Source organism: Hyla sarda, chromosome 3 (genome assembly GCF_029499605.1).
Source record: "Hyla sarda isolate aHylSar1 chromosome 3, aHylSar1.hap1, whole genome shotgun sequence".
Taxonomy (NCBI): domain Eukaryota; kingdom Metazoa; phylum Chordata; class Amphibia; order Anura; family Hylidae; genus Hyla; species Hyla sarda.
In genome coordinates, this window is record NC_079191.1 from 174,360,308 (window position 1) to 174,374,159 (window position 13,852).

Sequence of the window (13,852 nt, forward strand, 5' to 3'; positions counted from 1 at the left end):
CCTCTCGAATGAAGAAACATGCAGACAAGAAGAATTCCTCCTGTCTTTGCCCCTAGTGACGAAGTGTGGCTCTCTGCCAAATATATTCGGTTTCGTGTCCCTAGCTACAAGCTGGGTCCACGTTACCTCAGGCCATTTAAAGTCAAAAGTCAAATCAACTCTGTCTCTTACAAGCTCCATCTTCCTCCTTCTCTTCGTATTCCTTACTCCTTTCATGTTTTTCTTCAAAAGCCTCTCATTCTTAACCGCTATTCCCCCAAGGTCACCGTTCCTGCTCTTGTCTCGGGGTCCTCTGACATCTTCTCGGTTAAAGAAATTTTCGCTTCCAAGGTTATCAGAGGTAAAAAAATGTTTCTTGTTGATTGGGAGAATTGTGGTCCCGAAGAAAGGTCTTGGGAGCCAGAGGACAATATCCTAGACAAGGAACTCATCTACAGACTCCTCGGTTCCAAAAAGAGGGGGAGACCCAAGGGGGGGGTCCTGTCACGCTGAGTGCTCTGGGTCCTGCTGCCTCCCCGGAGTGCTCACGGCGTGCTTCTGCTTGCAGCGCTCCCGGATGGGACGCGATCCGAGGCACGGGTCGTGCCCGCCCTCGGGTCGTGCCCCATGTCACTCACCTCATGCCTCCGTCTGCTTCCTCCTGGCACGCGCGGCCCCGCTCCCTAGGGCGCGCGCGCCAGCTTGCTAAAATTTAAGGGGCCAGTGCACCACTAATTGGTGCCTGGCCCAATCGCTCCCAATCACTCCCATTCCTATTAAAACCCACTTCGCCTTCCTCTCCTTGCCAGATCTTGTTGCCTTGTGCCCAGTGAAAGCGTTATAGTGTGTTTCCAAGCCTGTGTACCCAGACCTTCTGCTGTTGCCCCTGACTCCGAACCTCGCTGCCTGCCCTGACCTTCTGCTATGTCTGACCTCGCCTCTGTCTTGTCCTTGTGTACCGCGCCAGTCTGGGCTGCCAGAGAGGTCGAGTCGCTACTGGTGAACACGACCTGGTAGTTACCGCCGCAGCAAGTCCATCCAGTAACTGCTTAGAACCAATTCCCCAGTATGACCCGCGTCCTCGCCTCTCTGGCACAGAGGATCCACCACCAGTGTCCTCATCAGCCGTTAATCCGGACCCTGACAGGTATGCACTGATGAGGGCTGTAATATGCCTAACTATATGCAGAATAAAATCTGTATTTTTGTAAAACACCAGACGGTGGATATTATTGTTTGGACTTTGACAGTATGGAGCACCTTGACAGCTTAACAGGTACTAATTGGTACAATACTTGGATGTACCTATGCGGTATGCACTGATGAGGGCAGTAATATGCATAACTATATGCAGAAAAAACTCTATATTTTTGTAAAACACCAGCCGGTGGACACTATTGTTTGGACTTTGACGGTATGGAGCACCTTGACAGCTTAACAGGTACTAAATGGTACAATACTTGGATGTACCTATGCGGTATGCACTGATGAGGGCAGTAATATGCCTAACTATACACAAAAAAAAATCTGTATTTTTGTAAAACACCAGCCGGTGGATACTATTGTTTGGACTTTGACAGTATGGAGCACCTTGACAGCTTAACAGGTACTAAATGGTACAATACTTGGATGTACCTATGCAGTATGCACTGATGAGGGCAGTTATATATGTGTAACTATACGCAGAAAAAACTATTTAAAAAAAAAAAAAAAACAGCCGGTGAATACTATTGTTTGGACTTGCACAGTATGTAGCCCCTTGACAGATTAACAGGTACAAAATGGTACAAATGCACTACAGTCCACTGAAAAATCACGTATTTCTGAACAGCAGCAGGACCCAACAGTGCAGTACCAAAAAAAAAAAATCAAGGGATTAAACCCTAAATTGCACTCTGTCACACAATTCTGAGCAGCAGAAGATTTGTGGAGCAAAAAAAATAAACTCAATTGGGCTGAGAAATGAGGAGATAAGATGCTTCAGAAAGTTCAGGCAGCTTGGAGATCTGTATGAGGCAGCTGACAGCTATCTGCCCCTCTCTGCTGCAATGCTCAATAACATGAATAGGAGGTTTAGCTATCAATGATCCTTCTCAGTGTAATAGCAAAGCACTCTGCACTCCTGTCTTTCCCTAATGCTGATGTGACTAGCAGTTGCAGTGTAACGCTGTGGTATGAGCTATTCACACACACACAGTCCTGTCCTCTCCATCTGAGTGCATAGATGAAATTAAGAGAGGCAAGATGGCCGCCGATTATATAGGGGCTGTGACATCACAGGGGTCAGTGAACACTGATAGGCTGCATCTCACATGTGATTCAGGGTCAGCCCGCCTACCTTCATTCCCGCCGCTGTTTCCCGCCCTCCCATAATCCCCTGCCCCATGTACTCACATGTGGATCCGCCATCTTAGGTCTCCAATAGCCTGGAACGCTGTAAAATGGAGTTTAATGAAGCGATTTGCGCGATCGAATCGCTGCAATATACACATTCGTTGCGAATCAAATTTTTCATGAAATTCGTAACAAATTCGGGTTCGTCAACTTGGATTCGCTCATCTCTAATGATCACAGACATCAACTCTAAACTCTCCACAACCAACTATCCCCACCTCATCTCAGATCTTCAGATATGCCTTGAGCAGGCATATTTGGCACTCCTTTAACTGCGTCCACCCCCCACCCCCTATCGTCCTGTGTCTTTATCTCATGTGCAGATCTGCTGACAGCCATGAAAAAGAACACCCCTGCCACCTCCATTGCCCATAGACAAATGGGCCTAATATGCTTAAAGAATAGATGCAGAAACTTGGAATATTTTATAAAGAATAACTTTGCAACAGTGCACCATCACATCTAGTATTTGCCTTTATTTCATTACTATTATATTTCTATCTGCTATTATTCACCTTGCAGCACTTTACATGGCTTGGCAATAAAAATTCTAAGTGCCAGCTTGACAAAAGCAACTAAATAATACAAGATTAAATCTGAAGCTAAAAAGGATAGTGTAGCAACATATTTGTGCCTTCTGGCATTACCTGTGTGTGGAGATGTAGACTGATTTATACACAGTCATAGGAGCTAAGATGCAGGCAACAAGTGAGGGACATCATTCCTATCCATGGACAGCTGTTTTTCTCATATTAGATGTTAACATGGTTGTTGACTTTTTTAGGTAAATTCTCCAGTCTAATATCAATATTAGTTATATTTGTTCTAAAAGGGAGGCATAACAATTTAACATAATTAATGTTAAGATCTTATGTATTGTAACGGGTCACGGCAGGTGGTGGATCCCCTGGCATATCCACACAGATAGCTGGGATGGAGCATGGCACAAAAGGAAACTGGCAAGACGTGGTCACGGTAGCAGTAGGTCAGGGCAGGCAGCACAGGTGCAGGGTCAGGTAACGGAACTAGGATCAGGAACACAGATATCAGGAACACAGGAACACAGAAGCTTTCTCTATGGCACAAAGGCAACAAAGATCCGGCAGGGAACAAAGGGAGGAGCTGATACTTATAAAAAGAGCACAGGTGAATACACTTAATTAAATTTGGGTTTTTGTTTTAAGTCCCATGCAAGTATATGGGACTTCCAGTACCTTACTACACAACCTTCGCTCTGCATCTTCTGGTGAATGTGTCGGTCCGGCTTGCAAGCTACACCCCATCTCACAAAGACGGAACGGGATATAGTGCGGCGATATGGGGACAGCATATGGGGTCGGGATATGAGGTCGGGATATGACGTTGAGATAGGAGGACAGGATAGGAGGTCGGGATGTGAGGATGCGATATGAGGTCGAGATACGAGGTCGCGATATGAGGTCGTGATATGAGGATGGGATATGAGGTCAAGATATGAGGACGGAATACGAGGTCGGGATAGGAGGTCAAGATATGAGGAAGGGATATGAGGTTGAGATAGGAGGATGGGATAGGAGGACGGGATATGAGGATGGGATATGAGGACAGGATATGAGGTCGAGATATGAGGTCGGGATAGGAGGTCAAGATATGAGGATGGAATATGAGGTCGAGATATGAGGACAGGATATGAGGTCGAGATAGGAGGATGGGATAGGAGGTCGGGATATGAGGACGGGATATGAGGTCAAGATAGAAGGTCAGGAAATGTGGTTGAGATATGATGACGGGATATGAGGACGGGACATGAGGTTGGGATATGAGGGTGGGATATGAATTTGATATATGAGGACAGCATATGTGGATGGGATATGAAAACAATATATGAGGATGGGATATGAAGTCAAAAGCTTCCCCCTTTGTTGATTTTCCTCCCCAACAAGAATTAGGAAGGAAAAAATGGGCAATTTGAATCAACAAAAAAGAATAGACAAAAGAGCATAGTAACATACTGTAGTAACATAGTTTATAAGCTTGAAAAAAGACCAGAGTCCATCAAGTTCAACCTATATCCCTAATGAGTCCCTACTGAGTTTATCCAGAGGAAGGAAAAAAACCTCATACTAGAGGTAAAAATTCCTTCCCGACTCCAATATGGGAGTCAGAATAAATCCCTGGATCAACGTTCTGTCCCTATAAATCTAGTAAACATAACCAGTGATGTTATTATTCTCCAAAAATGCATCCAGACCCCTTTTGAATTATTTACAGAGTTCACCATGACCACCTCCTCAGGCAGAGAGTTCCATAGTCTTACTGCTCTTACAGTAAAGAACCCCCGTCTGTGCTGGTGTGAAAACCTTCTTTCCTCAAGACAAAGAGGATGCCCCCTTGTTATGGATACAGTCCTGGGTATAAATAGTGGTCTGAATAGTGATTTGTACAGTGGTAGAATTATTTCCTTGTCGTGGGCATCTATTCCCCTATTGATGCACCCCATGATTTTATTTGCCTTGGCCGCAGCTGCCCGACACTGGTCACTACAGCTAAATTTACTGTTAAACTAAGACTCCTGAGTCCTTTTCCACATTAGTCCTCCCAAGCGTTCTCCTATTTAATACATAATCCCAGCCATGATTTTTCCTCCCCATGTGCATTACTTTACATTTATCAGTGCTGAACCTCATCTGCCACTTCCCAGCCCAAACCTCCAACCTATCCAGATCCATTTGTAACAGTGCACTGTCCTCTATAGTGTTTTTCCTGCTTTACAGAGTTTAGTATCATCTGCAAAGATTGCTACTTTACTATTCAACCCCTCTACAGGGTTGTTAATAAACATATTAAATAGAACAGGACCCAAGACTGACCCCCTGTGGTACCCCACTAGTAACAGTCACCCAATCAGAATAAGTGCCATTAATAACCACCCTCTGTTTCCTATCACTGAGCCAGTTACTTACCCACTTGCACACATTCTCCCCCAGCCCCATCCTTCTCATTTTATGCACCAACCTTTTATGTGGAACCGTATCAAATGCTTTGGAAAAATCCAGATATACGACATCCAGCGATTGCCCCTGGTCCAGTCTGGAGCTCACCTCCTCATAAAAGCTGATCAGGTTAGTTTGACAGGACCGATTCCTCCCAAAGCCATGCTGATATGGAGTCATACATTTATTTTTATCAAGATACTCCAAAATAGCATCTCTTAGAAACCCCCAAACAATTAGCATACAACGGAGGTTAAACTAACAGGTCTATAATTCCCCGGGTCACCTTTTGACCCCTTTTTAAATATTGTCACTACATTTGCCATGCGCCAGTCCTGGGGAACGTCCATGTTACTATAGAGTCCCTGAATATTAAAGGTCTGTCTATTACATTACCTAATTCCTTTAGAACACGGGGGTGAATGCCATCTGGACCTGGTGATTTGTCTATTTTGATTTTTTGTAGGCGGCACTGTACTTCTTCCTGGGTTAGACAGGTGACCTGTACTGGGGAGTTAACCTTATCTCGCTGTATTTCACCTGGTATTTCATTTTCCTCGGTGAATACAGTGGAGAAGAATTTGTTTAATATACAGTATTTGCTTTTTCCTGATCCCCGTTTATAATTTCTTCCTCATCATTTTTTAAAGGGCCTACACTTTCATTTATTTTACCTTTTTGCTATTTATATAGTTAAAGAACATTTTGGGTTAGTTTTACTCTCTTTGGCAAGGAGTCTTTCTGTCTCTATTTTTGTGGCTTTTACCTGTTTTTTTACATATTTTAAATTTTTCTCTAAAGCTTTTTAATGCTTCATTACTGTCGTCCTGTTTTAGTAGTTTAAAACAGGATGAATCAGTGTTTGGCTGTAATCAGTATCAAAAATCTGAGGTGGTACAGCGATAAAAAGGGGGCATTGTGGTTCAAAAGAAAGGGCTAGAAATACATAATTTTGAGGTTTTGCCCAAAGTAACACACTTGTGTACATATTATATGTGAAAAGTAGAAAAGTTGTTTAGAGATTTACTTTCTTTTATTTAAATATGTAAATCTGGACTCTTGGGCCATGTTCACATTATTTGTTCTCCCATTGTTTTCTATGGTATTCCACACTGTAGTTCACCTATTACAAAGAGAAAAGAAGTAGTATGTAATTTCTTTGGTGTCTGAGAAAAGAAAAAAGGAGCTCTCATGTGCAGGACTCCAAGTCAACCCATGGGGGAGAGGGAGAAGGAGGACAGCCACTTACCAAAGTCAGTTGTGTAATATACATAACAATGTAAAGCATATGTTCAGAAAGGGTCCCATCCGCAGCCTTCCTGTGGATAAGTGTAACGCGTTGCATGCTAGTTGATTAAAAGTTACTCACCTGAAGATCCCATTATCCTGACTCCTTTGTTCCATTCAGCACCGGGTGATCCTGGGTGTTTACAAAGTCCTCTCCCATCTCTATTTTTTTGGTGTGGAATTCAAGCACATCCTGTGTTGGGTAGCCTTGATGTTGAACAGATTCCACAATGAATAGCCGTGTTCAAAATGGCCAAATTTGCGGTCCTGAAATGGGAAATCTGCAACACATAGAGCATGCATAAGATGTCCGCCATGCATCATGGGAACATAGCCTTATTAGTTGTCTTGTACTCTTTTTTATTTTATAGTTAATTTATTGCTCTTTTTTTTTTTTCTCTGTTTCACCATCAATTCTGCATCCGCCTGTCTGTTTGCTTTCTCTTTCCAGCCCCCCGTCTCAATCATTATTCCTCTCTGTATCTCTTTTCTTCCTTTTAATGTCATACACAGCCCTGGGCTGACTCATAGCTGACATGCCACTCTTCCAGACTGGACTCTATGGTTGGAACATTAAGCTAATGGTCATTGATCTAGTGAGGGCTTAGTGTGTTCTGAATGTCAATTATTTGTGTTCCATAGTAATTGAGCAGAGGCGCTACACAATGTGCCTGTACTCAATGCAAGCGCCGGATTTAGAATTCAGCATAAAACACTGACATTACTTTATGGATAGCTCTATTGCATATTTCTGCAGATCTGGAAATAAAACAATAGCTTATGCATGATGTGCAGCCATGGAATAATGTATCAGAAATCTTTTGATAACAGCTCTTTGTAAAGCATGGTACAATGTCTTCTACAAATAAATGAAATAATACACAACTCATTTGAAGCAGGTTCTGGCTGTGTTTATTTTTTCATAAAAAATACTGCCATTGTGTGCTGTGACCTTTCTTATTTCCACCTTGCAATACACAATTCTGTAAGTAACATGACAAACAATGCGCTCAGCGGAGTCTCGGAGGATGATTTCATTAAGAATCCTGAGATTACTCATGCATCATTTCAATTACTAGGATTAAAGACGTTCTGAACAATTTGTGGATTAAATCAGCCAAATGGCTAGCTCCAAGGGGCCACGCAAAATGACTCATAATTTCAATGGGCATTTGTCCAAAATCTGTAATCTTAGTCTAATGGTGATTGTTTTATTCTCCAGACGATTGTCAAATTTCATCTTCAGTTCAGCAAGGTACCAACCTTGTCCTTTACTTGTGTGAGATGATCATATGATGTTTTAATGCTATATAATATTATTGTTTTATGGTAAAGTTATGTTGCATCATAAAGTACAAATAAAATCAGAATACTGTACACTGTTTGTTTCTTACAGTGCCCTGCACAATTACATGCTATGGCGACTTGTGGTAGTCCTAAGTGAACATCTTTCCACTCCCTTCCGAGACGCCCTTCACGAATTGTCCAAAGAGATGGAGGGTTCAGAGAAGCAGCTGGAGCTGGGAAAAGTATGCCTTGCTCAGGCCAATAAACATTTTGGGATGGCACTGGGAGCGTTGTTTGTAGAAGAATATTTCTCATCATCCAGTAAAGCCAAGGTAACTAAAGATGTGATCCCAGATTGGTAGAAGAGGAACAAAATATATATATATATATATATATATAAAAAAAATGGCTGCACAATGTTGTCAGTGATCCCGGTAAAATCTTGCAACCATTGGCCCCCACATGTGGACGTGGCTATGTGCACGTTGTGGCAGGCAAAATTCAGCACATGGCCCACCCCATTATTTGATTGGAGGAAAATCATATTGTGTCAGCATGAACACAGAAGTGAAGGGCTGGAAAGCATTAGTCATAACGTTTTAGACCCCCCCGGACAACCACTTTAAAGTTTTGTTCTGTATTGTTAAGTAATTTTACTTTGTCTGCACAGGTGCAACAACTTGTTGAAGACATTAAGTATATATTAGACAACAGGCTGGATGAGTTAGACTGGATGGACAAGGAAACCAAAGAAGCTGCAAGAGCGAAGGTAAATAGAAAACAGGGCAAAGGCAATTTAATGCATTCAGAAAATCTTCAGACCCTTTCACTTTTTTACGCGTTGTTATGTTGCAGCTTAAAGTTAAAAAATATAAATCAACAAAAATATTTTCCCCCTATCATTCTGTACTCACTACCCCAATGCCAAAGGGATACATTTGTTGCTAATGTATTGAAAAGGAAAAACTAAAAACTTGCATTGACATAAGTAGAGATGAGCGAATCGAATCTGACGAATCCAAATTCGTTATGAATTTCAGGAATAATTTGATTCGTAAGGAATGCAAATATTGCCGCAATTCGATCACATGAATCGCTTTATTAAACTCCATTTAGTGAGGTCCAGGCTCCAGGGGCCGGGCATCTAAAATGGCGGAACAACATGTGAGGACATGGGGCAAGGAATCCTGGGAAGGCGGGAACAAGGGTCGTCGGGATGACCCTAGATCACATGCAGGATGCAGCCTATCAGCAGTCAGCTACCCCTGTGATGTCACATCCTTATATAATCGGCAGAAATCTTGCGGCCACTCACATCAGCGTTCTATTGCAGAGAGAGAGAGAGGGACAGAGAGCAGCGTGTTGCACAGAAAAGCTTTTTTACAGAGAGGGACAGAGCAGTGTGTGTTGCACAAAAAAGCTTTTTTTACAGCAACAATTCACCTCAAGCCTAAATCCAGTCTAGAAGCACTGATAGGGAAGGGAGTGAGATTGAGAGAGAGAGTGCAATTTTGGATGTAGTACCACTGTGTGCTGCAGCACTGGTGTGTACAACAACTGAAAAGCAAATAGTAGCCAGTCAGTTAGGGTGAGCAGAGCACTAAAAGTGTATTGTCCTCTATTAAGTGTAACCTGTGCATACATCTAAGTGGTGTACCATTTTGTTCCTGTTAAAGTCTTAAGGGCCTAGATACTGTGAAAGGCCAGCCAAAAGTACACACCTGCTGGTGTTGTAGAAAAATACAGTTTTAAGCATAGTGGAGTGCATTGTACTCCCCTCATAAGTGCATACCACATACGTACACCTAAGTGGTGGACCATTTTGTTCCTGTTAAAGTCTCAGGGGCCTAGATACTGTGAATGGCAAGCCAAAATTACACACCTGCTGGTGTTCTAGACAAATACTGTTTTAAGCGTAGTGGAGCGCATTGTACTCCCCTCATAAGTGCATACCACATATGTACTTCTAAGTGGTGTACCATTCTGTTCCTGTTAAAGGGGTACTCCGGCGCTAAAGTACACTCCAGCAGGTGTGTACTTTTGGCTGGCCTTTCACAGTATATAGGCCCTTAAGACTTTAAAGGGGTACTCCGGCGCTAAGACATCTTATCCCCTATCCAAAGGATAGGGAATAAGATGCCTGATCGCGGGGTCCCGCCACTGGGGACCCCTGTGATCTTGCACACAGCACCCCGTTAGAATCAGTCCCCAGTCTGATTACTGGCGATCACGGGGACGGAGCGTTGTGACGTCACTGCTCTGCCCCGTGGGACGTCACCCTCTGCCCCCTCAATGCAAGCCTATGGGAGGGGGCGTCACAACGCTCCACCCCCGTGATCGCCAGTAATCAGACCCGGAGGGAACACGCTCCGGGGACTGATTCTAACGGGGTGATGCATGCAAGATCACGGGGGTCTTCAGCGGCGGGACAACGGCAATCAGGCATCTTATCCCCTATCCTTTGGATAGGGAATAAGATGTCTTAGCGCCGGAGTACCCCTTTAAAGGGCCTATATACTGTGAAAGGCCAGCCAAAAGTACACACCTGCTGGTGTTGTAGGGTGTTGTAGACAAATACTGTTTTAAGCACAGTGGAACGTATTGTACTCCCCTCAGTATGTCAGGCAGAGTAGTGCCAGGAAGTGCACAGAGGAGTGGCAGAGGCCTAAATTCCTCAGGCAGAGGTTGCAGCAGAGTAGGGTCGTGTGGCAGCCGGAGTCGCAGCAAGAGGTCTGAGCTCCCAGTATCAGCTAGCAGTCGTGTCTCGACCAGCAACCCAGCAGCTATGATTGATCGGTTCACTCGGTCATCCACTGCATTCCAAGTGACATCAGACACCCCCAGTCAACAATCAGTGAGCTCCTAAGACTCAACCCTCCATTGGCATGGCCCTCATGCTGCTGCTGCCACCTCAAGGCTCTGTCATTGTGCTGCTCTATGGTCTCCTCATGCTAATGCTACCACCTCCAGGACCTGTCATTGCACTGCTCTATAGTCTCCTCATGCTAATGCTAACACCTCCAGGCACTGTCATTGTGCCTCCATATGATCTCCTCATGCTGATACTGTCACCTCCAGGCTCTCTCATTGTGCTGCTCTGTGGTCTCCTCATGCTAATGCTACCACCTCCACGCTCTGTCATTGTGCCACCATATGGTCTCCTCATGCTGATGCTACCACCTCCAGGCTCTGTCGTTGTGCCGCCATTTGGTCTCCTCATGCTGATGCTGCCACCTCCAAGCTCTCTAATTGTGCTTCTCAATGGTCTCCTCATGCTGATGCAACCGCCTCCACGCTATGTCATTGTGCAAACATATGGTCTCCTCATGCTGATGCTATCACCTCTAGGCACTGTCATTATGCCGCCATATGGTCTCCCCTTATTGATGCTGCCACCTCCAGGCTCTCTAATTGTGCTGCTTTATGGTCTCTTCATGCTGATGCTGCCACCTCCAGGCTCTCTAATTGTGCTACTCTATGGTCTCCTCATGCTGATGCTACCACCTCCAGGCTCCTTCACTGTGCTGCTATGGATACTGCAAAACATAATTAAGGTGCTGGTCCCCAGTTTCAGAAATTCCTCTGCATTAGGGTCACTTTCAGGACTCTTAATGCTGCTGCCACCTCTAGGATGTCTCATTCAGCCACTGTATGGTCTCGTCATGCTTCAGCCAACTCCAGACTGTGCCATTAAGACACTATATAGCCATGCTGCCACAAACTCCAGGCTGTGCCATTCAGACACTATATGGTCTCCCCATGCTGCCACAAGCTCCAGGTCATCATTCAGGCACTATATGGTCTCCTCACACTGATGCCATCTCAAGGCTCTGTCATTGTGCTGCCATGTTACATGTGATTCCTTGCTAAATTTGGTCCTTTGTACCCACACGCCCGGGCCTGGGACACTAAAACATGGGAGTTAAAATTTCATTTTCAAAATCCTCAATTTCTATTTCAAAATCTAAAATTTCTATTTCAAAATCTTCAATTTCAATGGTCTCCTCGTGCTTCTGCCAACTCCAGGCTTTGCCATTCAGCCACTATATGGTCTCCTCATGCTTCAGCCACCTCCAGACTGTCATTCAGCCACTATATGGTTTACTGATGCTGCTGGGCCTGGACCTACATTTTTATGGTAGCACTAGCTACCATAAATCTTCAATTTAAATTTCAAAATTCATCTATTATTCTTAGTGATTGTGAAGCCCTAGTGTCTACTCAAGCTGCTGCCAGCTCCAGGCTGTGTCATTCAGCCACTATATGGTCTCCTCATGCTGCCAACACCTCCATGCTGTGTCATTCAGCTACTATATGGTCTCCTCTTGCTTCAGCCACATCCAAGCTGTGTCTTTCAGCCACTATATGGTCTCCTCATGCTGCCAACACCTTCATGCTGTGTCATTCAGCTACTATATGGTCTCTTCAAGCTTCAGCCAACTCCAGGCTGTGTAATTCAGCCACTGTATGGTCTCCTCATGCTTCAGCCAACTCCAAGCTGTGTCATTCAGCCACTATATGGTCTCCTCAGGCTTCAGCCTCCTCCAGACTGTGTCATTCAGCCAATATATGGTTTACTGATGCTGCTGGGCCTGGGCCTAAACATTTTTACGGAAGCTACCATAAATCTTCAATTTAAATTTCAAAATTCATCTATTAATCTTAGTGATTGTGAAGCCCTAGTGTCTACTCAAGCTGCTGCCAGCTCCAGGCTGTGTCATTCAGCCACTATATGGTCTCCTCAGGTTGCCAACACCTCCACGTTGTCATTCAGCCACTATATGGTCCCATCATGCTTCAGCCACATCCAAGCTGTGTCGTTCATCCATTATATGGTTTCCTCATGCTGCCAACACCTCTACGCTGTCATTCAGCCACTCTTTGCTCTCCTCATGCTGCAAACACCTCCACGCTGCGTCATTCAGCCACTATATGGTCTTCTCATACTGATGCCACCTACAGGCTCTGTCACTTTGCTGCTCTGCAGCAGTGATTCTAAAAGCGATGACTGTAATCTGCTTGTTATACTGAATAACAGTGTAATCAAAAGAGAAGTATGAGTGGCACCACCACTGGTACACAGGTAAAATGATTATCCAAGGAACAGTAAAGGATACACTTGCTGGGTAACAGATACACAATTGTGTCCTGCGGCGGTGCTAGGGTCAAAGAAGTGTGGATTCAAAATGTGTATAGAATAAAGAATAAACAGCACTCCTGCACTCACCATCCAGGTACACTGAATCTGGCTCCTCTTACGGGCGTGGCATCTGATGGGCAGGTGTATCCAGTGTGTGGCGCTCAGAGGCGACTGCCAGCGGTTTCACGCAAAGAGATTATGCGCTTCTTCCGGCCGGATACACCTGCCCATCGGATGTCACGCCTGTAAGAGGAGCCGGATTCAGTGTACCTGGACGGTGACTGCAGGAGTGCTGTTTATTCTTTATTCTATATACTGAATAACAGTATTACACTACCCCAGCACACTCCATATGCGTGTTAGAACAAAGTAAAGTGTTCTACACCTCTATTGAGGCTTTCTGTAGGCCAGAAATAGCCGTTTTTAATATAGATTAGCCACAAATAATTTCGGATCAAACCAAATTTTTCCGGAAAATTCAGCAAATCGGCTGAAAGTAAATTTTCAAAAGTTCGCTCATCTCTAATTGTTAGCCATGAGACTTTACATAAATATCAAGGATATCATAGCAAAAAGTTTGTTTTCACATTCTCATTATTGCATATGGAATACAAAACACATATTATGTGAAAGAGTGTAAAGACTGCTCGCCTCGTCTTTTTCTCCTGCTACTCTCGCTATAAAATAACGGCACCCGAAGGTCCCCATTATAGTAAATGGGATCCATCGAGACCCATTATTGCCCGTTGTGCACAACGGCAGTGTGAAAGTAGCCTTACAGAGGAGTTTGCTA

At 44.2% G+C, this 13,852-nt stretch overlaps 1 protein-coding gene across 1 annotated transcript in view; it reads left to right on the forward strand.

The window, feature by feature from the left end:
- Positions 1–13,852, forward strand: part of ECEL1 (endothelin converting enzyme like 1) — a 129,955-nt gene that overhangs the window by 82,886 nt on the left and 33,217 nt on the right. Inside the window, exons 7-8 of the mRNA XM_056565530.1 lie at positions 8,029–8,251; positions 8,590–8,688. Coding sequence (XP_056421505.1) covers positions 8,029–8,251; positions 8,590–8,688 — 322 coding nt within the window. The remainder of the gene's footprint in view (positions 1–8,028; positions 8,252–8,589; positions 8,689–13,852) is intronic.